At 39.8% G+C, this 26,491-nt stretch overlaps 1 protein-coding gene across 1 annotated transcript; it reads left to right on the top strand.

Moving 5' to 3' along the window:
- Nucleotides 1-513: 513 nt before the first annotated feature.
- Nucleotides 514-26,108, top strand: TSPAN3 (tetraspanin 3). Its single transcript, XM_030874894.3, has 7 exons — nucleotides 514-775; nucleotides 14,290-14,481; nucleotides 14,731-14,805; nucleotides 16,346-16,447; nucleotides 17,834-17,986; nucleotides 18,251-18,334; nucleotides 25,202-26,108. The coding sequence occupies exons 1-7, from the start codon at nucleotides 713-715 to the stop codon at nucleotides 25,292-25,294; spliced, it is 762 nt and encodes a 253-aa protein (XP_030730754.1). The 5' UTR covers nucleotides 514-712; the 3' UTR covers nucleotides 25,295-26,108.
- The last annotated feature ends 383 nt before the right edge of the window (nucleotides 26,109-26,491 follow it).

Below are 26,491 nucleotides of genomic sequence, written 5' to 3'. Positions count from 1 at the left end.
TAAGTCTTGTTCCAAAATGCCCTACCCAGGAATAGACTTCATGTGTTACCTTGCTCCCAACACACATCTACACGAAAATGTCTCCTCATTGCCAACCCCCTCACCAGCCTTTTCTCCTTTCCAATGACTCTTCTGAGAGCTAGTCTAGCGCTTGGCACAATAAGTTCTCCATAAATATTTGTTGATGTTTACTGCACTTCTCCCAGACAATGCTTAGGTGTTACTTTGTCAGGACCGACCTCCTTAGGGGAGAACGGGCTAGGTAGAAAGACAGCGTTCTTCGGACTCTGAATCACCTGTAAGCCTGGCATAGTAAACGCAGCTCAGTAGGAGGGGACTGGGTTTGGTCCTCTGAAACTTCCCTAAGGAGCCGTCTGCATGCAAGGGCGGCCAGAGGCCAAGGACACTGAGCTTTCGTCTCCTTTAAGAGGCGTGGCTTCGCTGTAGAACCACGGGAGTGATTGGCTGAAGCTGCCTGTCCGGGGGCGGGACTCGGTTGCCGGGGTGTGGCGCGGTGGCCTGGCGGAGACTGCGGCGGCTGCGCGGAGGAGCGAGGTGCTTGCTGGGCTAGGGGTGGGCGACGGCTCCGGGGGCTGCGGTGAACGCTTCGCAGGCCGTGCAGTTCCCACAGGGAAGGCGCCGTCGCCATTGACGCCTCGCTCGGTGAGCGCGTCCCGCTCGCCGAGCAGGGCCTCAGCCGACCGCCGGCACCATGGGCCAGTGCGGCATCACCTCCTCCAAGACCGTGCTGGTGTTTCTCAACCTCATCTTCTGGGTGAGCGTGGCCGGCGGGCGGGAGAGGGAGGGGGGCCGGCGGTGCGGCCCGAAGGAGGCCTCGGCTGAAGCGCCTGTGGGGCCCAGCGGGGACCCAGGCTGGGCCGGGGCTGGCGCTGGGGGAACCAGGGGGCCCTGTGGCGGAGGCGCGAGGGGAGGGGGCCCGGGCCGGCCCCGGGGGCCTCTTCGTTAGGTCCCTCACTGGCCGGGACGAAGGCTCCGGGCGTAGATGGCGGTGAGAGGAAGCCCTCGGGGGCTTCTTGCGGCCTCCGCGCTCGGGCCCGGTGCCCCCGCTGACGAGCTCTGTGCCAGGGGCCGGCGCTGAGAGGCCCCCCGGCCTCCCCCCTCCCCGGAGCAGCCTGCTGGACGGAGAGCTCTCATTGCAGATTCTTTTAGGACACCAGGCTCGAAATAGGATATTCCCCAAAGGGTCGGGCTCTGCTTTCTTTGTCGGGGCCCGGAGCCCTGGCAGCTCTAGTGGCAGCCCCGAGGCGTGCGAGCAAACGGTGCAGTAGTGCGGGGACGCTACCGACTCAGGGGTGAGGGATTTTGCCTTAGAGCTTTTTGTGTATGGAGAACTGGTTGACTGGTTACCAGCCCAGAAAATGGAACGGTTTCAACTTGAGAAGCCAAATAATCCTGTAACCAGAAAATTAGTCTGTTTGGTCCTGGGGATGGGTAGCCTGAGATTATAAACCTTGGTTAAATATGACTCGGATGTCACAAGATCTTGAAAGCGTTGAGTTAGTTCACTTTCAATAAAGGGTGGCTTACACATTTTTTGGACACGCCCTCAAAGAAAGGGGTGTTTATAGCCCCTTCATCTTACTTCAGGTCCTTATCTCGCCAAGGACTTTTGTAATAACCTGTGTTATTCCTGTCAGTCTCTCCACCCTCTAGTTCATCTGGACTTTGCACCCGGATAAATCTTATTAAGCATTTCTTCCCTCACATCACTTTATTTCATTTAAAAAATAAACACCCGCCCACACCCCAGAAGCTTCAGCAGTAGATTAAGGTTCAACCTCCTCTTGGTATTGCAGTTAAAGTCCTCAGTCACCTTTCCTTCCTCACCATTGACCATGTTCTTAAACACTTGCTGTCCTGGACACACTTCCCTGTCCCCAGTCCCCAGGACACTTCTTGAACATTCCCACTTCCCATACTTTTGTATGTCCCCATGCAACTCTTTCCCACAAACATACCCTAAATTAGGAGGAATCCTTTCCTTCTTACAACACATTCCCCCCTCCTCCAACAAAGGAGGAAACTTTTCATATCCTGACTGCGGTAGCATAAAAGGATAATTACATATAATAAGGCACTTACTACACACATGTATTGCCATAGAGTCTTTCAGGATATTTATGGTGTGATGGAAAGAATCCTGACTAGTAGGGCCGATAGTACTGTTCAGAATCACCCACGTGTCATTGCTGTTTCCATGATTTCTTCTTTTCCAATTAGAGCAGTGTTTCTTATACTTTAGTTTGACTTACAAGCCTTTTTAAAAGCTAAAAGAGTTTCCAGGGCTCTCCAGATGAGAAACACTATTAGATAAGAAGATTCTTAGGTATAGACTTAGCTTTGTAGCCTTTACAGTTCCTTGTGATTTTTATGGGCATAACAGTTTGATATTGGAGAAGAGTCTGTGTACTGTCAGGTGAGTTCTAGGCTATTCAAGCTCAGGGACTGGAATTGCTAATGAAACAAAATATTGGAAATGCAGGAGCCATTTTCTTTAAATAATTAAATTTTCATTTAAAATAGCAGTTAATTCAAAGGTTCATTAATCTTTGGAAACTGTAAGTATAGGTACTGTTGGCACTTAGTGAAGAAGGTTATGATGAACTTCAGTTGTACTTTTCATAGTGGCTTCTTGCCGAGATTGAAGTTAAACTGTGTGGTAAAAACACTCTTTATCTAGGTTAGTAGGATAATAAAACATTTGTGAGCTGTGATGAGGAAGTTAAGCAGACATGCAGGGAAAAAAACTGTGGCGTGCAGCAGGATTAGTGCAACATAACTAAGGAGGAAACAATATTAGATATGTCTCGTGCCAAAGTATTAGTTTAAGGACCAACTGTTGGAATCTGACGATGTTGGTAATCATAGCTAATATTTGAGTGCTTTTAAAACCCAGGCACTGTGCTAAGCACTTTACATGGAGTATCTTCATAACAGCTCCTTCTGGCAGGGAATATCGTGCTTCTTTTACAGATGAGGACATTAAATTTTACTTAAAGGGGCACACGCAAGGTGGGGCAGAGCCAGCCTTCACACCCAGGTTGTCCTGTGCTCTAGAGCCGGTGGTGGTAGAGCAAAGTGGAATTTCAAAAGATTTGGAAAGGGGAAGGAACTCTTTAGGCTGTGTTAGACTCACTTGCTCTAAAACACTGATTTTAACCTTGTTTAGAACCTGCCCCAGCATTTAAACTACACTATTTAACTTGTCAGTTTAAAAAATTAGGTCATTATGAGGAAGTACATAAAACAGATGTTAACCTGTTCTTCCTGGGAATTTCTAATGCATTCTTCAGTTCTAATAAGTATATTCTTATATAGTGGCCTCTTCCTCCTTTTAATGCCTTAATCTATAAGTGGAAGAATAAGCATTCCCTACACAGAGCATCTCTAAAGTTTATCTAGATTCCCTTGGGCAACTTCAGCAAAGTTGCCCAGGCTCTGTTGCACTGGCTCTTCACTATCCGATGGTAATGACTGATGGTTGATAAGTGTTAAAGTTTAATTGCTTTGTCAACATCTTTAAACTACACCTCTCTATATCATGATATCCTGGTTCCGTTGGCAGCTTGTTCAAAGAGCTGTGATGTGCAAATAGATACGTACTTGAAATACTTAGGATCGGTATTAAATGATCTGACAGCCAAAGCTGTTAATGTTGACTTGGTGTAGATTATTTTGAACAGTGCAGTCTAAGGAAGTTACTATGGAAAGGCTCAGACAAAGGGGAAACAGTGGGTTCTAAAATCCTGAAGGTTGTCTTAGTGGAAATTGAGAGTGCCTCACCAAATTCCAAAATATTAGGGCCTATAGCATGAAAGGTAATTTTGGACTAGCGAAGGGATGTACAACTTGGATCTCTTTGTTTTTTATGGAGTGGCATAGCTTTAAATGTAAGCGTATTAGTTCTAGACCCATGATAATTTTTGGAAGGCAGGAGTGTTTGAGTTACATGACTAAATTTTGAAGGCTCTTGGAACAGTCATTAACCTCTTCTCTAAACTGCACTTTTGCACCAAGGTCAGACAAGGGTCTTAATTCAGTGGGTCATTTAATCTGACCCAGGAGGCCTCATCTAAAACAAGTTTAAATTAGTACTTATAATTTCAGGTTTTTATTCTGGCAAGTTAATTGAGTACTTAATGAAGACCCATGTTATACAAATTACTTTTACTTTTTCTACCCTGTGAGAAAAACCAATTGGCTAGTATTTATTTTGCTCATATGTGTCTTAGGCATTATAGGGACTACAAGAGAAAGCTTTGTCCATGCTTGCAGAATTTATAGTCTGGCACATCTGCTTAGGGTGTTGTTTTTCATCAGTATGAAAGGCCATAGTAACACTAACACAGCTGTGGAGTGGGAAATACCACAAGGTTAAACACCTTTTAAATGCTTTTGGAAACAACTTTGGAATGTGGCACCTTCACTAATCATCATTCACTCATATGAAATACCCTTTACATACAAATCATATTTAAAAGCCTTATATAAGCATTAAAATTTACCTTATCTTAAAAAAGTTTCATATTACCCTTCCCTCTGTGAATACATATAATTAAGGAAAATTGCTTTGTTAAACAAATACAACACAAATGTTTAAATACCTACTTTGTGCTTATATTACTGATAGAATGGTGGAAAAATGAATATCTCTGTTCTTACAGAACTTTTTTTTTGGTGGAGCAAGGCAATTAAAAATAAGCAAGGAGGGCTTCCCTGGTGGCGCAGTGGTTGAGAGTCCGCCTGCCGATGCAGGGGACACGGGTTCGTGCCCCGGTCCAGGAAGATCCCACATGCCGCGGAGTGGCTGGGCCCGTGAGCCATGCCCGTTGAGCCTGCGCATCCGGAACCTGTGCTCTGCAACGGGAGAGGCCACAACAGTGAGAGGCCCATGTACCGCAAAAAAATAAAAATAAAAAAAATAAGCAAGGAAAATATCAGATAGTGATGTGTTATGCAGAGACTTAGAACAGGGTGATGTGATAGAGTGATTGGGTGGCTGCTTTAGGTTGGCAAAGAAGTCTTCTCCAAGGAGGTGAAATTTAATCTGGAATATGAAGGAACAGATTTTGGGGTGATTTGGAGGAGATGGGGGACATTTAAGACAAGGAACAGCCTACAGGCTCTAAGGCAAGAATATACTTGGTGTGTTCAAATTACCAAAAGAAAGCTTAACTATACTTTCATGCTTTTGTTTAAAAGATAAAAATTTATAATGAAATATTTCAAGGAAGACTTCTTCTTCACAAATCTCCATATACATATTTTGTCTTTTCTAGCACATCTTGCACATTTGAGTTGAGAATATGATACTTTTAAACCGGAACCTTTATCAAACATCCTGGAATTTGTTTCTCCACCTCCTGTATTCCTATCATCATGAATGACTGCTCTGACAAAGAATATGTCATTGGAACACACCTCCAGCTAACAGATTTCTTTTTTCATAGTTATTTTTCAATTCACTAGAAGAAAAGCAAGTTATGGTGTATTTTAGGAGACCTGTTTCTTAACTTTGACAGTTAGGAAAATGAATGTTTCCAGTCTTACTACATTCTCAGTCAGCTGTCCACCATACCAAGAGCCTTGTGGCTCTGAGTAATCATTAACTGGAAGAGCGCATCGCATGGGGAACTTAGTCAGGAAAGCTCTCTTTAGTTGGCAGTTTAATGAAGAGGTTGTTTAGTAGCTCTTTAGGATATTTATCATGCTTTGAAATATTTTAATGAATTTTATTCCATAAGATCCAACTTAGCTTAGGATTTTTGCAGAAATTTTATTTTCTTAAAATTTATACTTGCATCAAACAAGTATATTCTAAGAATCATTCACTTAGTAAATACTTGTTGAATATCTGTGCTTTACATGTTTCTGAGAAATGCAAAAAGTTACAGTTCCTGCTCTCTGACAGCTTATAGGAAGAGGGGTCAGACAGGCAAAACCATTTAATAGTCTATTGAATTTAATTTCTAGCTGCTCCTCCCCCTCCTCCTTCCCCTTATACTCACAGAGAGTCTCAAGTCTTCCTTTAAAAATATCATCTCTTTCCTCCTTCCCCCTCCTTAATAGTTTTGTAGAGTCAGTAGATGAGAACAATTATTTGCATTGATGTATTTGTTCTTGATTTACTAAAAGGGAATCTATAGTAAATGCTGACATACTGTATTTTACATTGTTGCTGCTACTGATTAAACACATAACCCAAGCAAGGACAAACTCTACTATTATAGAGCTTAAGGACCTCAGGCTCCAGTAGTAATAACTGACTCTTTTTACAGTTAGAGTAGGGTGTGAGGACAGAGGGTCTCAAAGAAAAATGCATGTTTAAATTACGTGCTTCTCAGATGACCCCTGGAGCCCTGCAATCTGAAAATATTTAATTTCCATGCTGTTAAAATAATTTGGCTGTGGCAGTTGCGGATCTCCAGTTTCATTGCAACCTGAACATTTGGGGTCTTTCAACTCGTGGATATAAATTGGATTAAATAGAACAACTTTGTTAAGCTAGATGAACAGTGATTATAAAAAACCAAATACAGAAACAGTGAAAATAGGACAAAATTGAGGAACATGACCTTTGGAATGTCATCGGAGTAATATTGGTTTAAAGGATTAAAATACGTTTTCTTTAAGAATAATGGCAATAATGATGGTGATATTGATAATGATGGCAGAAGTGGCTTACTGTCAAAATTTTACCCCTCCAAGTAGGGTTTGTTTGTTTGTTTTTTACTTGTCTCCTTAATAGGTAACATTTATGGGGGGAAAAAAAGGATGTGTACTGAAAGGATCAGAATTGTGTTAGATAGTCAGAAAACATCTAAAGATGAGTCAAAGCCAGGCAGACCCAAGAAAAGTGATAAACAGGGAAGATTGGCAGAAGTGCCTAAAATATTGGGATTGAAGAGATACCTGTTTTATGTTGGTGGTTAAGGACAGATCTAAGAATTCGTTTGTGAAAGAACAACAAAGTCTCAATTTCAGATATAATTTTAAGTATTTACTTTTATGATTATGCAAATAATATATTTGCTTTTTAAAGAAGACACTAAAAAGTATTTTAAACTAACGTTACCATAATTCCACCACTCAGAGACAACCAGTATTAACATTTTGGTGTTTTTTTTCTTTTTTTTTTAATGTCTGCATGTAAGTGTATTTTTCCCCTAACACACCACAAACATATTAGTAAATTATGCTTTAACATATTTAAGGGCTATAATGCAAATATACCTCTGGATGCTAGGGTTTTTTCTTTTGTTTTCGCTATTATAATTTTGTTATAATATTATAACATTTTGATGAACATACCTTATACAAATCTTTGTTTTCATCTGACTTATTTTCTTAAGAATAGACTCCTAGAAGTGCAGTTAGTAGGTACAAAAGTATAAATGCTGAGGCTAATAATGTGTTGCCAGATAGCTCTCCAGAAAGATTATTCTATATTATTTTGTACTTCTGTGGGCTCTTCTCTCTGTACCCTTACATATCTTTGAATACTGCTTGCCTTTATTATTGACCAATTTGTTAGGTTGAAAATGATATATTTTAATAGCTTCAGAAATTCTTGGTTAGAGTAGCTTTAATTTCTGAAAGAGGATTTGAAATTTTTTTTTGTTTTTTTGTTTTTTTGCGGTACACGGGCCTCTCACTGTTGTGGCCTCTCCCGCTGCGGAGGACAGGCTCCGGACGCGCAGGCTCAGCGGCCATGGCTCACGGGCCTAGCCGCTCTGCGGCACGTGGGATCTTCCCGGACCGGGGCACGAACCCATGGCCCCTGCATCGGCGGCGGACTTTCAACCACTGCGCCACCAGGGAAGCCCGGAATTGAAATCTTTGGGATAGTTTTTTTTCTTGAGTGATAAGAGAGTAAATGAAATATGTAGGCATTGGACTTGGTAAGAGTAATTATATTTAATGATATGAAGTATTTCGTCAGAGTAAGTCAGAATTGAAACATATAGGTTTGACTAGAGAATATTATGGTAGGTAGAATGCTGAAAGATTTGAGGTGATTTTAAGACACTACTAATGGCACAAGGAGGGATGGAGTTTGGAAAAGCTTTCAGAAATGCACTGCATAGAATTACTAATGGGTTCTTTGTAGGAGAGAAGCGAGGTACATGAAAAACTAATATGACCGTACAGGAGACTCTGAATTAAATGTTAAAAGATAGGTACATAAGATGGATTTCTGCTGCTGTTTTTCCCCTCTTTACTTTTTGAAATCTGCATTCTTATGAAGTCTAGAATACATGGTGGTTTTTGCCAGGTCTTTCTACTCTTTCTTCCAACATTCCAGTCGCTTCTGCTTTACCAATTGATTATTGGAGGCAAAAATCACACTGAAGGAGTAGTTCTTGCAGGCAACAAGAATTTGTGAGACACTGTGCTTTTTAGCTGAATGACTTCAGATGGTCCCCTCATCTTTACACTGTCCTGATTCTTTCCCTTCTACAAATGAATCCATGACTACTGTATACCACTGCAAGAAAATCACTCCTGTTCTTCTTTGCTTTATCTTCACCCATATGCTCTGTGGGATGTGGGATGCACCTTCACATTTCTAAATTTCCATATAGATGCACTTTTCACAGCAGAGGTGTTTTACCTCCTGGCTTGTAACAAGGCTGTTTTGTTTTTAATGTTCCCTGATTCCAGTGGCAAGTATCACTGTGGTTGATGTGCTCCCTTTCATTTCATATTCCTTCTTCCTTAGAAAAGTAAAGAATTTAGGAGTTTTTGGATTTTAGCATGTCATCGTCTTTCACAGAGGATTTCAAAAGTACAAAAACAAAACAATTAGTTTGTAAAACCAAAACACTGGTTTCTAAACTGTAGAAAAATCAATCTTACATAACATTGAAATTTCTAATTTTAAAGGGGCTTCACATTTGTATGTATTGAATATGTAGTGGAAGGGTAAAAGGATAAAGTGAAGTGTCATACTTCTGGAACTCATACTTCTAAAGTTTTCTGACAGGTAGCTTTATTTCTGGAGGAACAGCTTGGGGTTGTGCAAAAGCACTGGCTTTCCTAAAGTTTTAAAATTTTGTGACTTAATTTAGAACATGAGTTTATTAAAAGGTAAAGAAGAATGGTTTTCAAAAAATTCTTTTTTCTATAGTTTCAGCTCTCAGCCTTTCCGTTAAATTTCCCTTCACTTATTTGTAAAAAGGATGAGTATTTTTAGTATACTGTCCTGGCACAAATGCTCCTTATAGGCTCAGATTTTCTCAGCGATGACTAATGCAGTTCAGCTGCTTCCAAGTTCTACATTTCATTCCCTCCTCTGCTGCACCTCCTCTTCCCCCCCTGCAGCTGGTTTGTTGGCAAAGCCCAGATCCTTTGATACATCTCAATCCCAGCATTACCCTTCAGAAGGATTTAACCCTGCTTACCTTTTAGGCTTTCTAATAGCCACAACTCCTATATCAAAAATCTGCATGACTACAAAGTCCCTAGTTAGGAATTACTTATAACCTTTTTCCGTTTACCATATAAGCTCTACCTATGTTTTTCATACTGATGGTTGGATGTCATTAAAGCAGTTGTTTATTGCTGTTTTTATGTCTTCAGCTGTTTTAGGGACACCTTCTCTATATTTTCAGAGTAACTGATGTCACTTCGTAAATTGTTTACTATACAACTTACATTAAGCACTATATATACATGTTGTTAAAAGAAGAAATTTTTGAAGTTACCTTCAATTTAGGAGACAGTCTCTGTCAGTAATTTGATTTATATAGTTTCATATCAGCAATCAGTGCAGTTTCTGCTTTGGTGTGTGCAACTGCTAAGTTGCTTCCCACTGTATGTTGTCAAAACAGAAGCGTTATGTTTTCAACTCTGCTGTGTGATTTGGATGTTGACTAGTTTGCAGCCTGGGAAAAGAAACTGCCTTCAAGTCTATTAGAAAAGAACAGGCGGCTTTACAAATGGCATTTCCTCCTAGCCTTCCATTGCATTCGTTATCTGTATGGGTGGAGGATGGCTGCACTGGAAGCATTTCACTTGGCCCACACCCAGGCAGCACCAAGTGTGAGCCTTATAGGGATCTCTTTAGGTTGAAAACTCATCATTTCATGTTTAAAATGCAGATGGTTCTTCACTTTCCCATGCTTCAGATTAATTGTTGAGTACATATATCTTCCAGTTTTATCCTGTTTTTATTCAATTTTGTGTGTGTGTGTGTGTGTGTGTGTGTGGTATGCGGGCCTCTCACTGTCGTGGCCTCTCCCGTTGCAGAGCACAGGCTCCGGATGCGCAGGCTCAGCGGCCATGGCTAATGGGCCTAGCCGCTCCGCGGCATGTGGGATCTTCCCGGACTGGGGCACGAACCCATGTCCCTCACATCGGCAGGCGGACTCTTAACCACTGCGCCACCAGGGAAGCCCTATTCAAATTTATGTGGTCTTAAATTTCATTTACTAGCAGCTCAAAGATGGAATTCATTTTAATTTAAGCCATTTAAGAAATGAAGATTGCCTATTAGAGTAAGAAAAGCTAAGAGTCCAAAGGATAGAGAGATGACTAGTGAAGACAAACTGGACAGTATTTGATGGCTTCATATTTAGTATTCTTCTAATTCTGTTTGGGGACTAAAAGTATTTACTGTAACAAAATGTGTGTGTGTATACACGTGTGTGTTTGTGTGTGTATGTAGTCAAGAAAAAGTAATGTTTGGTAAGAGTGTTAAGTATTCCATGTACTTCGGTAGTTAATGCACCCAGACTATTAAGCTGTTTCTCCTCTCTCCCCTCTCCTGTGCCTTCCATCATCCCATAATAATATGTCACGAAAGTAAGTATGTCAGTGAACTGAGGGCCTTTGAACAGGTACAGTTGCTGTAGGTGAAGCATTTATAAACTAATGTATTCCAGACGTCATGGCCATCAGGAATTCAGTAAGCTGGATTAAGTTGCCAAATCTTGTTTGAATGGTGGACTAAAAACTATAAGCATTAGACTGAAGAGAAACAAAGCAAATTCAAACCAAAGCTTTATGATTGAGATAGGAGGGCAATTTCAAGGGACTGGATGAAATGAAGTGTACTCAATGAATTTTGACAAATACCTTCTATGTGCCAGGCACCGTTCTAGGTGCTGGATGGTGGTACAGGGCTGAAAGACTGACAGGCAAAGTTTGTGCCCTAATGGCATGCTGAGACATATATAGTTATAATTGCAACAGTTGTAATAAATGCTCTGTTAGAGCTGTGTAGGGGGTGGTATGTGACCAAGTGCACCTAATCCAACCTGAAATGGTCGAGAATGGCTTCCAAAAGGAAGAGGTGATATTTAAACTGCATTTTAATGGGTGACAGGGAGTTCCCAGGCAGATGAAGAGAGGGCATTCCAAAGAGAATAGCAGAGGTAAAGAAGTAAGAGGATATGTGGTACATTTGGAAATAACAGCTTTCTGTTGTTCAGGGTACATGAGAGGTAATGGAGTCTGAGCCTGAAAAGCAGGGAGGAACAGCTTAGTTTATCAGGGGCCTTATTTGCCTCATCTTGATTTTAAACATGCTAATGCCTTGATCTGTTTTATATTTTTAACAAAAATAACTGATCATATAAAGAACATATTATTAAGGGACAGGGAGGGTCAGGAAGTAAGGTTTAGGGTGAACAATGGTAAGGCCCACATTAAGACAGAAGCACTGCAGAGGGTTGAAGAGAAGTTACGGTATTCAGGTAGTGTTTTGAAAGTAAATCTGAAGGAGTTTGGTGATTGATGAGATGTAGAGGTAGGACAAAGAAAGAAAATAGAGTAACTCTCAGGCATTTGACTAGAAAAAAATAACTGTCTGGTGCCATTTGCTCTGAAATACAGAATATGAGGGAAGGTTTAATGGAGTGGGCAGGAAGGCAGAGAGGGTTTGAGGTAAGTTGAGGGCAAGGTGTCTGTGGGGCTTCCAGATGGGGATGTGTAATCCTGAGATGATGGCTTAGGTAGAGAGCTGCAGTGGCTGGTGAAGCCATGGCTAATATAGCCCAAGGAGAGCCTACAAAATGAAAACTATTTAAATAGGGCTGAAGGTAGAACTCTGGGGATCACTAACATTTGTCTGGTAAAGAAGAGTCCATGAAGAGAATGAGAGAGCAAGCAGTGAGAGAAATAGGAAGAAAGCCAGCAGTGGGGCCTCTTGAAAGCCAGAGGAGAGTTTTAAAAGAATATGGTTTTTTGGACTTCCCTGGTGGCGCAGTGGTTAAGAATCCATCTGCCAATGCAGGGGACACGGGTTCGAGCCCTGGTCTGGGAAGATCCCACGTGCCGTGGAGCAGCTAAGCCCATGTGCCACAACTACTGAGCCTGTGCTCTAGAGCCTGCAAGCCACAACCACTGAGCCCGCGAGCCGCAACTACTGAAGCCCGTGCACCTAGAGCCCGTGCTCCGCGACAAGAGAAGCCGCCGCAATGAGAAGCCTGTGCACCGCAATGAAGAGGAGCCCCTGCTTGCTGCAACTAGAGAAAGCCCGCGTGCAGCAACAAAGACCCAACGCAGCCAAAAATAAATAAAATAAAATAAATAAAAATTTTAAAAAAGCTTTAAAAAAAAGATTATGGTTTTTTAAGTTGCCTCCATTACTCTAGTCTTGTCTTCTCTTTTTAAAAGTTCATTATTATTTTTTAAAAAAATCAACTTACTTTCTCAACTTTCCATAAATGGGGTCTTTTTCTTCCAGATCTGAATGATTCTATTGGCCTGGTATATGAAAATATACTGATGACGCCCAAGCTTACAGGGTCCCACAGACTCAAGAAATAAACTGAGGGCTTCCCCCGTGGCACAGTGGTTGAGAGTCTGCCTGCCGATGCGGGGGTCACGGGTTCGAGCCCTGGTCCCGGGGGATCCCACATGCCGCGGAGCAGCTAAGCCTGAGCGCCACAGCTGCTGAGCCTGCGCTCTGGAGCCCGCGCCACAACTACTGAGCCCGCGTGCCTGGGACTGGTGCTCCGCAACAAGAGAAGCCACCGCGATGAGACTGTGCACCGCAACGAAGAGTGGCCCCCTGCTCGCTGCAGCTAGAGGAAAGCCCGTGCACAGCAACGAAGACCCAACGCAGCCAAAAATAAATAAATAAACTTATTTAAAAAAAAAAAGAAATAAACTGAGTTTCCAGGTTGAGAGGAGTTAACGATATTTCCAGTATCATTGTGGAGGCTCTTTTCTAGTTTGAAGATTAATGATTTATGTGTTAAAATTTTGAAGAATGGTGAAATAATTCTTTTTACTTGAATATCTCAAAGTGCTCTGTAAATGATAATTCATTAAACCAGATGTTTTAACACTTAACCTCACACTGTATTTGCTCATTCACATAAAAGCAAGCAGCATTGGGCTGTCAGTATTGTGCTGGTACACAATGATAGCAAAATTGACAATGATAAAAGGAAAATGTATGTAAAACTCTGTAACTGGAGCATTGTGTCTGGAGCAGCAGCTGTTCCATGACTTTCTGCATTGTTTGCCTTTAGGTGCTCTAAAACCTTGTTACTCAAAGTGTAGTTCAAGAATCAGCAGCATCAGCATCACCTGGGAGTTTGTTGGAAATGCAGAATCTCAGGCCCCACCCCCAGACCTACTGAATCAGTCTGCAGTTTAATAAGATCTTCAGGTGATTCCTATTCATGTAGTTTGAGAAACACGATTCTAAAGAATAAATAGACCTAAAGGGTTTGTACAGTTCTTTAGTAACGTAGCCCTCTAGCTATGAAAATGGTAAATTTCATAGTCTCAACTAGGACAGCAAATGTTTTAGATATGGGTATCATGGTTATTAGTTGCTATTGTATTTTCTTTCCCCAAGTCATTAGATGGAGATTATAAATGCAGATTCTGGAGTCAGATCGCCTGGGTTCAAATCCTGCCTTTGCCACTTGTACCCGATTTCCCCATTTGCTGGGGGCAGTCCCCACCTCCACGCTGACCCTCATTGGACATGTAATTGAGCTACAGAAGCGCTTTGGGATGTGTGTGTGTTTTCATTCTTGTTATCAGTCTTACTTACTGGATTCATGGTTTCTTGGTCCTAGATGAACCAGCAGTTATTGAAAAGTAGATGGAGCTTGGAAAACTTTACAACTTTAGTAACGAAATGCTCTTACTAGTGAATAATTTTCAGCTTCACAGAAAAAACGTCTACAAAGATTTAAAAGTGGTGGAAAATCTCATTGAGTTATAACATGCTAAGAAATAGTGGGGATTTTTACCAGCAGGGGTTGGAGAATTTTACCAGCGCTCTGACCTTGTTTTCTACAGGGAGCAGCTGGCATTTTATGCTATGTGGGAGCCTATGTCTTCATCACTTATGACGACTATGACCACTTCTTTGAAGATGTGTACACTCTCATCCCTGCTGTGGTGATCATAGCTGTAGGAGCCCTGCTCTTCATTATTGGGCTAATTGGCTGCTGTGCCACAATCCGGGAAAGCCGCTGTGGACTTGCCACGGTAAGTTAGCTCTTCACTGATCGCATGTGTCGTCATAGTATGTGGGAATATTCATTTGTGTTACTTGCTTGAATTGAGCATGAAACTCCATTTTCTATTTGACTCTCTTTATAATTGGAACAGAATTAGCACTTGTCTTAAACTTCCAGCAGTTATCTCAGATAATTGCTTTTTATCAAGAGAGTATTTAGAGTTATTTTTTCATTTGTATTTAATTTTTGACAATATTTCCTTACATTTTCCTTACAGTTTGTCATCATCCTACTCTTGGTTTTTGTCACAGAAGTTGTTGTAGTGGTTTTGGGATATGTTTACAGAGCAAAGGTATGTTGTCTACTGGAATGTATGTTTTAAAAGGTGGCTTAAGGCTTAAGTGTTTCAAGTGAAATAGAACAAACTCATTTTGAGAGTAAACATTTTCTTTTGCCTGACTTCACTTTAGCCACTGCTTTGAAAATGTAAGGATAATTAGAAATTATATGTCAGGACTTCTAGTCTCATTTAATATAGCAAAGTGTTAATTCTACTACTGTCCTAGTTTGTAGGTAGTTTTCTTTAAATGACCATAGGATGATCTGCAAATGAATAGTTGGTCAGCTGAGAACTTTGTTCAAATTTCCTCAGCCTATAGATTCCCCATATAGATTCCCAGATTTCTGTTTAGAAGAACTAAACTGAGGATTTCATTTTCCATTGCCTCTTTTAAAAAAAAATGCGTTGGTTCTGGACATAGAAAAAGGTGATTGGGAGTTGTAATCCTGCAATTTGTTCCTGAGGAAAAAGGGGTCCTACCAACTCAAACACTAAGGCAACTGTTGCCAGCCACTCCCTTCTTGCCCCTCTTTCCTCTTTTCTGGTCATTCTTCTTTTCTTTCCCCTTTCCTTTCTATTTTTCCTGCTTTTGCTTTCCATCTACGGTACCATTTAAGGCTAAACAGGCTGCTTTAAATTAATTTGGGGATAACTATAGAGCTATTATAAAGGCATAGTAGGGTTATTCTCATAGTAGGGTTATTCTCTTATGATTTTGAGTCAAAGGCATGATATGCCAATTTAATATTCAACCATTGCTACATAAGGTACCAGAGAGCTATGCCAAAAAAAGAGTGCAGTGGATTATGCCCCTACCTATGATCTGGTTATCAATTTTATAGTCTTACTACATCACTGATAAAATTACCAAATAGGTCTAATCATCTTAGAAGGGTAAGGAGAATCTGGTACAAGCAAACTTTATTAAATGACACTTTAGTTGCCACTTGGCAATACATTATGGAGAGTTTATTTCCTGTCTTCTCATTCACATACATTGAACTGCAGCTCTTCATAAGGTGCCACTTTTAAGGACTGATTTTTTTTTTTAACCTGCTGATTACTTTTACATATTTGCCCAAGTCTAATTAAACGTTAAATAAGTAAAATGGAAATAATGTTGGTATTTGTCCCAAAAGTATCTTGTGGGGGCTTTTTAAGTTGTTTAATTTTTACCTCCTTTAGGAAAGGAAAATGAGTAGGTCTTCTGAGAACCCACTGAAAACTTATTTGAAAAAGAAGGTGGTCTGTTTATAAGTTAGGACACCTATCTCAAGGCTCAACTGCTTTCTCCCTCTTGAACAAATTGGTAGCCTGCCATCTTGCACACAGTCTTCTCTGTGATTGCTTTTAATCTGTGTGATATAATATGTCTGAAGTTTTACCTGAATCTACATGGAGGCAGGAAGGGAGAAAACTTTTTTCTTACAAGAAATTCACGGAAATATCTTGCCACTTTGCACACATGCCATTAGGGCATTTTAGCTGGAGCCTTGACTAATGTTACTTTTATCAGTATTTTTGAGGGACTGAATTCTTTGTTTTAATTCAGGTGGAAAATGAGGTTGATCGCAGCATTCAGAAAGTATATAAGACCTACAATGGAACCAACCCTGATGCTGCTAGCCGGGCTATTGATTATGTACAGAGACAGGTGAGTTCTTCTGAGGCTAATTTGTTTTTGAGGACCAATCACTGTTGAGCAAACATTAAACTTAACTCTGTTACTATGTAAATTAGCAGTATACATTTACAGCTGTGGTTAGCTTCCTGATGAGTCCAATAACCTTTTTTTTTTTCAAATGCAGCTACACATGAGTTGTTAAACTAAATGATCAATGCTATTTTTTTAAAATATAAATTTGTTTATTTTTTGCCTGCCTTGGGTCTTTGTTGCTGTGCATGGGCTTTCTCTAGTTGCAGCAAGCAGGGGCTACTCTTCCTTGAGGAGTACGGCTTCTCATTGAGGTGGCTTCTCTTATTGCGGAGCACGGGCTCTAGGCACTCGGGCTTCAGTAGTCGTGGCACGTGGGCTCAGTAGTTGTGGCTCACAGGCTCAGTAGTTGTGGCTCACAGGCTTTAGAGTGCAGGCTCAGTAGTTGTGGTGCACAGGCTTAGTTGCTCCACGGCATGTGGGATCTTCCTGGACCAGGGCTCGAACCCATGTCCCCTGCATTGGCAAGTGGATTCTTAACCACTGCGCCACCAGCGAAGTCCAAGTCCGATAATCTTACCCTCACCCTTGGAAAGTTTTTTTTCCCACCATTACCTAGTCACAGCCAGATAAGAAGCATCTGATTTTCCCTTAAAAATAATTAGCTAAAGAGGTGATAATGGAAGAGAGGTACGTGTCACAGGAAAGTTCAGCATCAGATGGACTTCAGAGGAGGTGAGAAGTCTTCATATACCTTGAGAAAGCAAGACCAGAAAGGCTAACAGACAAAACCATTAAAAAAAAATTATTGTAGACAATTTGAAACATACCTGAAGGTAGAGAGAATCGTACAGTAGATCTTTGTATCCATAAACCCACCTCAAAATTGTCAGCTTTTTGTCAATCTTGTTTCATCTATTACTCCCACATATCGTTTGCTAGATTAACTTAAAGTAAGTCCCAGACATTTCAGACAAAATATTTTAAATACTTTGTCATTGGAAATAATATTTAACTCAGGATTAGATGTTTAACAGGCAAAGTGTAAAGATTTTTCTTAGCTGTAAACTACCCCTTGTGGGCAATATGATTTCTCAAATGGAGGTTCTAGAGCCACTAATTAATTACATGTGGCTATTTAAATTAAAATTAAAAATTCAGTTCCTTAGTCACACTAGCCACATTTTAATTGCTCAATAGCCCCATGTGGCTGGGTGCTACCATACTGAGCATACAGACACAGAACATTTCTATCATTGCAGAAAGTTCTGTTGGACATCACTGGTCTAAAAGTAGCTTAAAGCTCTTCAGTGCATGGAACTCTAAAGTTCGGCACAGGGGTATGTGTTCTGTGACAAGTAATATCTCTGTTCTCTTCTCTGTTAGCTGCATTGTTGTGGAATTCACAACTATTCAGACTGGGAAAATACAGACTGGTTCAAAGAAACCAAAAACCAGAGTGTCCCTCTTAGCTGTTGCAGAGAGACCGCCAGCAGCTGTAATGGCAGTCTGGCCCACCCTTCTGACCTCTATGCTGAGGTAAGTTCAGTTTCTTGGCCAACACTTGAATCTAGCCTGGTAGCTTTTTTTCTTGGTGAATTATCTCTACCTGGAACTTCTTTTCTACCTTCTTTTACTTGTCTTTAATGCCATTTAATTTTAATATAAATTATTTTCAAATGCATTATCTTTTTTCCCTCTTTTAGTTTCTGTCATTTCCATTTCTGCCAGTGAGTAGTAATATGTGACCTTGCAGCTTTCACTTTTTAAAAAGACTAATGAGGATGACTTTGGGTGTTTCAGGGGTGTGAAGCTCTAGTTGTGAAGAAGCTACAAGAAATCATGATGCATGTTATCTGGGCAGCACTGGCATTTGCAGCTATTCAGGTAAGCACAGCTAGCCAAGGAGTTTTCAGAGTGTACTGATTCTCTGATGGCAACCCTGAATGGTTTTAATCACTAAGTACAGTTAATCTTTGTGTATATAGATAACTTGGAATTGATTGAGGTACCAGACACTAGTTTCCAGCATCTTCCGTTTCCTGTTTCTAGACATAGACCCAGAATGGTCCCAGAAACCAGAGATCTGGATGGGGGAACCATGTGTGAGGGGACTCCTTATCTTATTTTCTTGACTTGATTAGTGAGTGACCTGTTCAAAATACAAACTGTTGTCATAATGTATTCTTGGGAGGTACTTCAGTAGAACTTCACAGAATTAAAAAAAAATCAAACTGCTGTATTTCAGCTTGGAGGTGGAAAGTTCTATTTTAATCTTTTTAAAATTTCTCCTTCCATTTCTTGCTTTTCTGTCGTCAAGGGTTTTATATGTTCATATACATAAATCAAGACTAGTGGCACTACACTAGTCTCTTACAGTAACGGGAGCAATTTTATCACTTTACAGGAAAGACCTTTAATTAAAAACTGAGATTCTAACCTCCCTTGTATTTGTGGACTTAGTTTTTTTAGAAGGACTGTCATCAAGAAGTCTGTTATACCACTTGGCATATTTGGAAATGTACCATGTCTTTCTGGTAGCTGAGGGGACTTGTCCCAGCTCCTACCAGTGAAAACAGTCTTTTTCCCCCTTAATAAGAGCTTGTACAAAGTAGCTGGTAATTGTTTTAATTACCTGTCACTTTATCAAAAAAAAAACCCATACACATCCTTTATCCCTCATACCCACATAAAAAACAAGTAAGAAAGATGGCTATTTTTCTGCCCAGTATAATCTACATTCCTAGTTTCTTGGGTATATACATTATATCTTAGGGATTCTGTTAGAGGATATTACAACTATTTGAAAATCCTTTGCATCAGATCTAGTTCTCAGAGTGTTCTTTAGTGTTCTTTTAGTATGTTCTTGAAACATGCTTCAGGTCTAGAGAGTCTACTTGAAGAAAGTTTTGATATCATTTAATTGTTAGAAAAACCAACATAATTGCTAGTTTATATGTAAGTTGCTTGGCTTGTCTGCTCTCTGTCTATTTGAACAGAAACTAGTGTATTGAACAGGAAGTGCCTTATAAAATGGCAAAAGGGTGAATGTTTACTTTGCTGATAATTCAAAGAGCTCTGAAATGATTCATTGAAAAGCCGAGCTCTATTTGCTCTGGGCTCTGCCCTTCTAAGCGTTTTCTTTTTGGCTCAGCATAGCAGTAGTCTGTTGATCAGCAGGGGTGTACTTCATATTTTCTTTGTGTAAACACATTCATTTAGCTAAAAATAATGAAACGTAAGGGAGGTCTCTTTTCCCAAGTGAAATCCTGATCTGTGCATTTTTAATGATTTTATGTGTGGTAATAAAGCTGCATGTATTAGCATGCAGCAAAAAAACTTTAGAACTGTATGGTGCTTTTGATCATGAAATGTGCAACATGTATATAGAAGACTGATGAAATCAACACTTTAGATATGTCCCTCATCTAGTTAAGCTTATTAACCAGTCAGATATTTCTTCATTAAATATTTTTTAATGGGGGCTAATAAATATTCTAACTAGTCTCTTAAGGATGCCTTCTCATATGCATTTTATACTTAAATCACCCTGACTTAAATAATGGCTGATGAAGCTTTGATGTTTTCAGTTCAGCAAAACTAAGTCAGGGATTCAGAGCTTTTACAGCCTCAAAACCTAGTAGTTTTGAAAATTTAAAAACTGGTTTTAAAGGGAAAAACATCCATTTGAAATAAAAGAATTTTCTACTTTTTTTTTTTAAGAGTACCTATAAATGTTTAAACTTTTGATATTCAAAATCTGATGTAGATTGGTGCCATGTGTGTGGAAAACCTGAATGAAGGCAGAAACAACTCAAAGAGCAGGGAGCTTTTATGCTTTTATACTTATCCTGATAGAGACAGAGCTAGAAGGATGCTTGGAGATTCTGCAGTCCCTGGTTTTAAAGGCCATGAAAATGAGGGAGAGCAAGGATAGCATGACTTAACGACCATCACTAAAGCTTGAACCCCATCTCCATGTGTACTCTGCCTCCAATTACAAATTGAAGAATTAAGATTCTCAGAAGATTAAATTCCTAAATTCTTTTAATGAAATCTGACAGCAAATTGACACTTAAACTGGTTAGAATACACAATGTAATAGCATTGAAAAATGATTAGCACTTTTCTTCAGGTTCTAAAGTGGGGAAGCTCTAAGAGCTATCACAGAAAATTCAATTTTAAATAATGGGAAAGATTGATTGATTTTTGGTAGTGTTGTGAGTATCAAAAATATTTAAGCGTTGTCTCCTTTGATTCTGAGTGTGATTTGTGGTACTAACTATTAAGCTACATTTCATTGATGTTCTAAGGCATAAAGGTGAATTTAAGAAGAAATTTTCCCATAAACTTAATTTACCAGTAAAAGCCTCTTGTTTGAGTGTTGGTCATCTGTGGGCCAGTCTAGCCCACCACCTCTTTTTGTGTGAGCCCCACACATTTTATGTATTGTCCATGACTGCTTTTGTGTTATGGTGACAGAGTTGAATAGTTGCAACAGAGACCAATTTTGTCTCTCGGTTCACAAAGCCTAAGATATTTACTGTATTGCCCTTTATGAAACATCTGCCCACCCTTGTTCTAGTCTTGTTAAGTGGTCTAGGTTTGGGTAGGACCAAAATTACCAAGAAAGAAAAACCTGAAAACTATAAGAGAATGAGATTTTAAAAATTTTGCTACACCCTTTATACTGTTAGTTTCTTAATGAGCAAGGTATTTCACTTCTTTGAGAGTAGCCAGCCTCTTAAATGAACAAATGATCAGGTATAAATTTTATATTTCAACAGTCTGGTGATAATAATAAAATCTAGGTTTTGATTTGGCAAGCTCTTAAGTTTCAGCTGTGTGTAAGGCTCACTGCAAAGGCAGTATGGGGAAAACGGGAATTGTCAGTCTTTGGAGTCTCACAACGTTGGCATGTCCTTAAGATGGAATGATGGAAAGCAAAATTTCACAGAGAACTGGTTCCCAAGGCCTTGTTGCTTTTTTCTGGTCTGTATGCCAAGTGTGAAGGAGGTTGAGACTGTTATTTCCTTCCTGCCTCTTCTGACTTCTATTTTAATTCATTAAAATGAGTTAAAATACATAAATGAATAGCACTTCAGATTGGGCCCCCAGATAGTTAAAATTGAGTGGCTTGATTCTGACAGTCATTTTAAAAAAGTATTTCAAGTAATTCTTCCTTAAAAACTTAAAACCAAAGCTTGGGGAGCTAATTCTTGAGTGGCTAAGATTTTTTTTTTAATTTTGGGGAAATTAATCTTAATTGTTAACTTCTTGAAAATTTCTTAATTGAAAAACCCATTTGATAAAATTTTCTTTAAAGATACAAATTTAGTAAGAGGTAAGCCTCCCTCTCAAGTCTTGACCCCAGCTCTCGAGTCCCCCCTTGCAGAGGCAACCACTGTTCCCAGTTTCCTGTATATCCTTCCAGAAGTAGTTTGTGGTTAGACAAGCACATAAATATTTTTTATGCAAATAGAAGCTTATAGGATGCAATTTTCTACCTTTCTTTCTTAAGATAATTGTATGCAACCTCCAGTTTTGAGAAACAATGCAGACAGAATCCTGCATGCTTTGCTCAGTTTCCTTTAGTGGTTAACATTTTGCAAAACTATTACATATCACAACCAGGATATTGGCCTTGATACAATCCACTGATTTTTTTTAGATTTCTCATTTCTATATGTGTATTCAATTCTGTACAACTTTATGACCTGTTTGGTTCTTGTATCCATCACCATAGTCAAAATACAGAACAGTTGCAACACTACAAGTGTCTGCCTGATAACTCTTATAATTGCACCCACCTCTGTCCTATGCCCCCTCCCCCATACCCTGGTAACCACTAATCTGTCCTCCATATCTAAAATTTTATTTTATCATTTCAAAAGTATCATAGAAGGTACAAAAGTTTACATATAATGTATGATATGTAACCTTTTGTACCTTCTTAAAAACAAATTAATATGCAACTGTGGCAATATAGTATTCCATTTTTTGGACATACTTCATAATTTAATCTACATTAATGGGCATTTATGGAAGTGTTGCTATTACAGAAATGCAAGTAGTGAATTTCCTCTGTATATATGGGCAAAGTCTGTAGCAAAATATTTGTAGTCATGAAATTGAGGGGTCAGAGAATATGGATGACTTTTTGATAGGTATTTCTAAATTTTTCTCAGAAAAGAGTGTTTTCAGTGTGCAGTTCTAATTACCTTGTATAAAATACCTACTTCCCCATAATGCCACCTACCTAGTGTATCATAGAGCATTTTAGTCCTTGGCAGTTTTTTTAATCACCACTTGCCTATGTATTTACTAATCATTTTTTGCAGTTGCTGGGTGTTATATTTGGACTAAGTGTAGATTAGTTCTCATGATGTGACTACTACAGGGGAAAGTTTCATTGCAAGAAATCACACTGGAGCTAAAATATTTGTGTGATATTTTAAAATCTGTTTTTGGAAAATTTCAATAATTGATGAGATTTTAGTATAGCAAAGCTTTGGAAATGGACCTGTAATACTTAGTGATGAGGTTTGCACTATAAGAAGTTATTGTGTAGTGCTTAATGTTTTTTTTTTTAAATTGTAGTATTTAATGTTCTTAGACTCATTTCCAAGCATGAGTAGGGTTTTATCAAATTTATTTAATTGTTTTTAAATCAGTGCAAGTTGATTTAAGTGAAATTAAAGTCAGGAAAAAAAGGATACTTATTTCAGACCCCATTTTGAGAATGCTGACTCCTTCGGTAGAAGTTAGCCAACTGAAAGGAATGTGAGGAAGTGGGGATGGGAAGAGATCTTTTCCCCAAGCTAATCAGTAACTTCAGAGCTTAGCATTTTTATTGCTCAATTTAACATTGCCTGGGAACATAATTGTGTTTGATCTTATAGCTGTTCTAAGAATGTTTTGCTGTACAGTGAATGGAAATGTATTTCTTTAGGAATTAGATACTAAACATGTCTAGAATTGGCTTAAGATATTTAGTAAACTTTCAACAATATCCACTTTTAAAATGTCTTTAAGGTGCTTTGCGCTAGTAAGCACTCAGCAAATATTGATATAATAAAACTGTTGAATTCAAGCAGCAAGTATATATCCTGAATGGGTAGAACAGAGGCTAATAAGGGCAGAAATTGGAGAGTGTGACTTTATCATGGAGAAATCAGTTTGAGGACATCCTTTTTCTCTGTACATGTGTCTCGTTAGTAATCTTCCACTTCAGACTTTGAGAGTCTTGTTTATGGATCAGGTACACTTTGTTGAAATTAGATTGACCCCATATGTACAGAGGGCCTTGCCTTTTAAAAATCAAATAACTGAGACCTTTCACTGTCTATGAAAAGTTAGAGCAGCAAATTAATTTATTTAGCTCTTTAGTACCTGTTTATATTTTGTAAGAAGCCAGGTCAAAAATTCTAGAATCGTTTCTTTTTTTTTTTGTTTTTTTGTTTTTGCGGTACGCGGGTCTCTCACTGTTGTGGCCTCTCCCGTTGCGGAGCACAGGCTCCGGACGCGCAGGCTCAGCGGCCATGGCTCACGGGCCTAGCCGCTCCGCGGCATGTGGGATCTTCCAGGACCGGGGCACGAACCCGCGTCCCCTGCATCAACAGGCGGACTCTCAACCACTGTGCCATCAGGGAAACCCTAGAATCGTTTCTTTTTAATCCAGCTTAATCCTCTCGCTTATCCAAAATAACATGGCACTACTATTCCAGTTTGCTACCACAGAAGGATTAGGCCTTATTAAAATAAAATGATGAAGGAAAAGTGACCTTTAAAAAGTAATATGTATATAATACCACAGAGCCAAACCTAGATTTCAAAAATAGTAAATAATTGTGGAACAAAAACCTTTGAACTATACTTTTTAGTATCAGGATTGGTTTTCCCCCATAGGGCTTTTGGGCTACTCATGTATTGGGCTTTTCACTTTGTGGTTTGTTATAAAGTTTATCTCCCTCAAATCCAGATGCTTAAAAACACCACCATTAGGGCTTCCCTGGTGGCGCAGTGGTTGAGAGTCCGCCTGCCGATGCAGGGGACACGGGTTCGTGCCCCGGTCCGGGAAGATCCCACATGCCGCAGAGCGGCTGGGCCCATGAGCCATGGCCACTGAGCCTGCGCATCCGGAGCCTGTGCTCCGCAACGGGAGAGGCCACAACAGTGAGAGGCCCGTGTACCGCAAAAAAACAAAAAAACAAAAAAAAAACCCACCACCATTAAATTTGCTCACCATACATAGTCTTGATCATTCCGCTCCCTAGACCTTTGCTGTTCAGTATTGTAGCCACTAGCCACATATGTCTAAATTTAAATTAATTTTAATAAAATAAAAATTGCAACTCCTTAGTTGCGCTAGTTACATTTCAAGTGCTCAGTAGCCACACGTGGCTAGTGGCTGCCATATTTGACAGCTCAGTATAGACTGTTTGCATCACTGCAGAAAGTTCTTTCATGCAGCACTGCTCTAGATTGAGATGGGAATGGCACTAGGAGAGACTTGATTCTCTGCTGGCTTCACAAATTGTTCTTAGGTGTGAAGAAGGGAAACTAAAACTTGGTACTTAGATCCTAAAAAGATAATGTATTCATTTGAAATTGCTTCCGTTACTGTTAGTGCTTTTTTGATGATTTGAGATCTTTGAACTTAGAAACAGTTCCATTGCCAACAAAGAAACACGCACTTGCTGTAAGAGGGTTTTCAGCCTTTTTTTTTTTTCCATTGTTGTTTTCTTCCCACAGCTGCTGGGCATGCTGTGTGCCTGCATCGTATTGTGCAGAAGGAGTAGAGATCCTGCTTATGAGCTGCTCATCACCGGTGGAACCTATGCATAGTAGAAAACTCAAACCTGAGCTTTTTTAGTCTTGTTCTGATTTGGAAGGTGAATTGAGCAGGTCCACTGCTATTGGCCTCCTGAGTTCATTTAGTTAAAGCACACGTACACAGGTGTTGGACAGAGCAGTTTGGCTCTTCACGTGTCTACTTTCTTACCTACCCACCTGTGAATTTCTTTTCCCCTGTTCTAGCTGACTCTCCATGTCCGTAAGTGTTTAAGTACGGTGGTAAATGTTCTAATCTCAGAACCATTTGCGAGTTGCGTAGTGTGGTAGAATTAAAGGCGGACATGAGCCTGCTTCTGTTACCTCCAAGCAGTAATGGGACTGCTGCTGAAGTATCACCGGGTCCTTTCAGTCTTCACAATGGAGAGCTCTTGGCCAAAGGTTTTTGGGGGGAGGGGGAGACAGTCAGCTGTCTGGTTAAAGTTAATACCAGATGGTGCCCCTCATCAGTGTCCTTTTAAAAAATATATACTATAGTTCAGTAAGATAGCAACTGTACAAAATGGCTAAAATAGATTTTAGAATCATACAGCGTGTATCTTGGTTCATCTTCAAAATCAGACTGATCTTTGAAACTAGCGGTTTTTAATCAAAGCTGGCTTTATAGGAGTGTAATGTATGCACTACTGTTTTAAAACAATTAGTGTGAGTGTGTGCGTGTGTTTTTTTGTATGATTGAGCCCATTCATTGTAAGTCTAAACTCGTTAGAAATAATGTACCCATGTAGACTAGCAAAATAGTATGTAGATGTGATCTCAGTTGTAAATAGAAAAATCTAATTCAATAAACTCTGTATCACCCCCTTAACATGTAGGTTTTAATTATTTGGAGATACTTCAATTCCAGAGCAGCAGTATGTTTTAAATGTTGGTGCTATCTGCAGTTCATTATGCTTTGCATGTGTTTTAATTATATCTGTTGCTAAATTCTAAAGGCCTTGATATTCAAAAAACTACAGATGCTTTTCAGTCCAGTATATCCCACAAATATGGAGCACCTACTGTGTGCATGGCATTGGGGATACAGTGATGGTGCTGTCCTCTTCAAGGAATGTGGAATGCTAGTATCAGAGACACATGCAGAAGCAGATAATTTCCATACAGTGCAGTGATTTGTAGTGGTAAAAGAATGGGAGCCCAAAGGAGGTGCCTGGAGAGGTCAGAGGCAACTTCCTGGAGGAGAGGCCCAAG

This window comes from Globicephala melas, chromosome 2 (genome assembly GCF_963455315.2).
Source record: "Globicephala melas chromosome 2, mGloMel1.2, whole genome shotgun sequence".
NCBI classification, from domain to species: domain Eukaryota; kingdom Metazoa; phylum Chordata; class Mammalia; order Artiodactyla; family Delphinidae; genus Globicephala; species Globicephala melas.
This window is presented reverse-complemented; position numbering and strand designations above follow the sequence as displayed.

Excerpts from the sequence above, each read along its gene's own strand:
- TSPAN3 (XM_030874894.3), top strand. The coding sequence starts at position 713 with ATGGGCCAGTGCGGCATCACCTCCTCCAAGACCGTGCTGGTGTTTCTC. Across the intron at positions 776-14,289 it reads TTCTCAACCTCATCTTCTGG|GGAGCAGCTGGCATTTTATG; the intron begins GTGAGCGTGGCC and ends TGTTTTCTACAG. Across the intron at positions 14,482-14,730 it reads GCCGCTGTGGACTTGCCACG|TTTGTCATCATCCTACTCTT; the intron begins GTAAGTTAGCTC and ends TTTTCCTTACAG.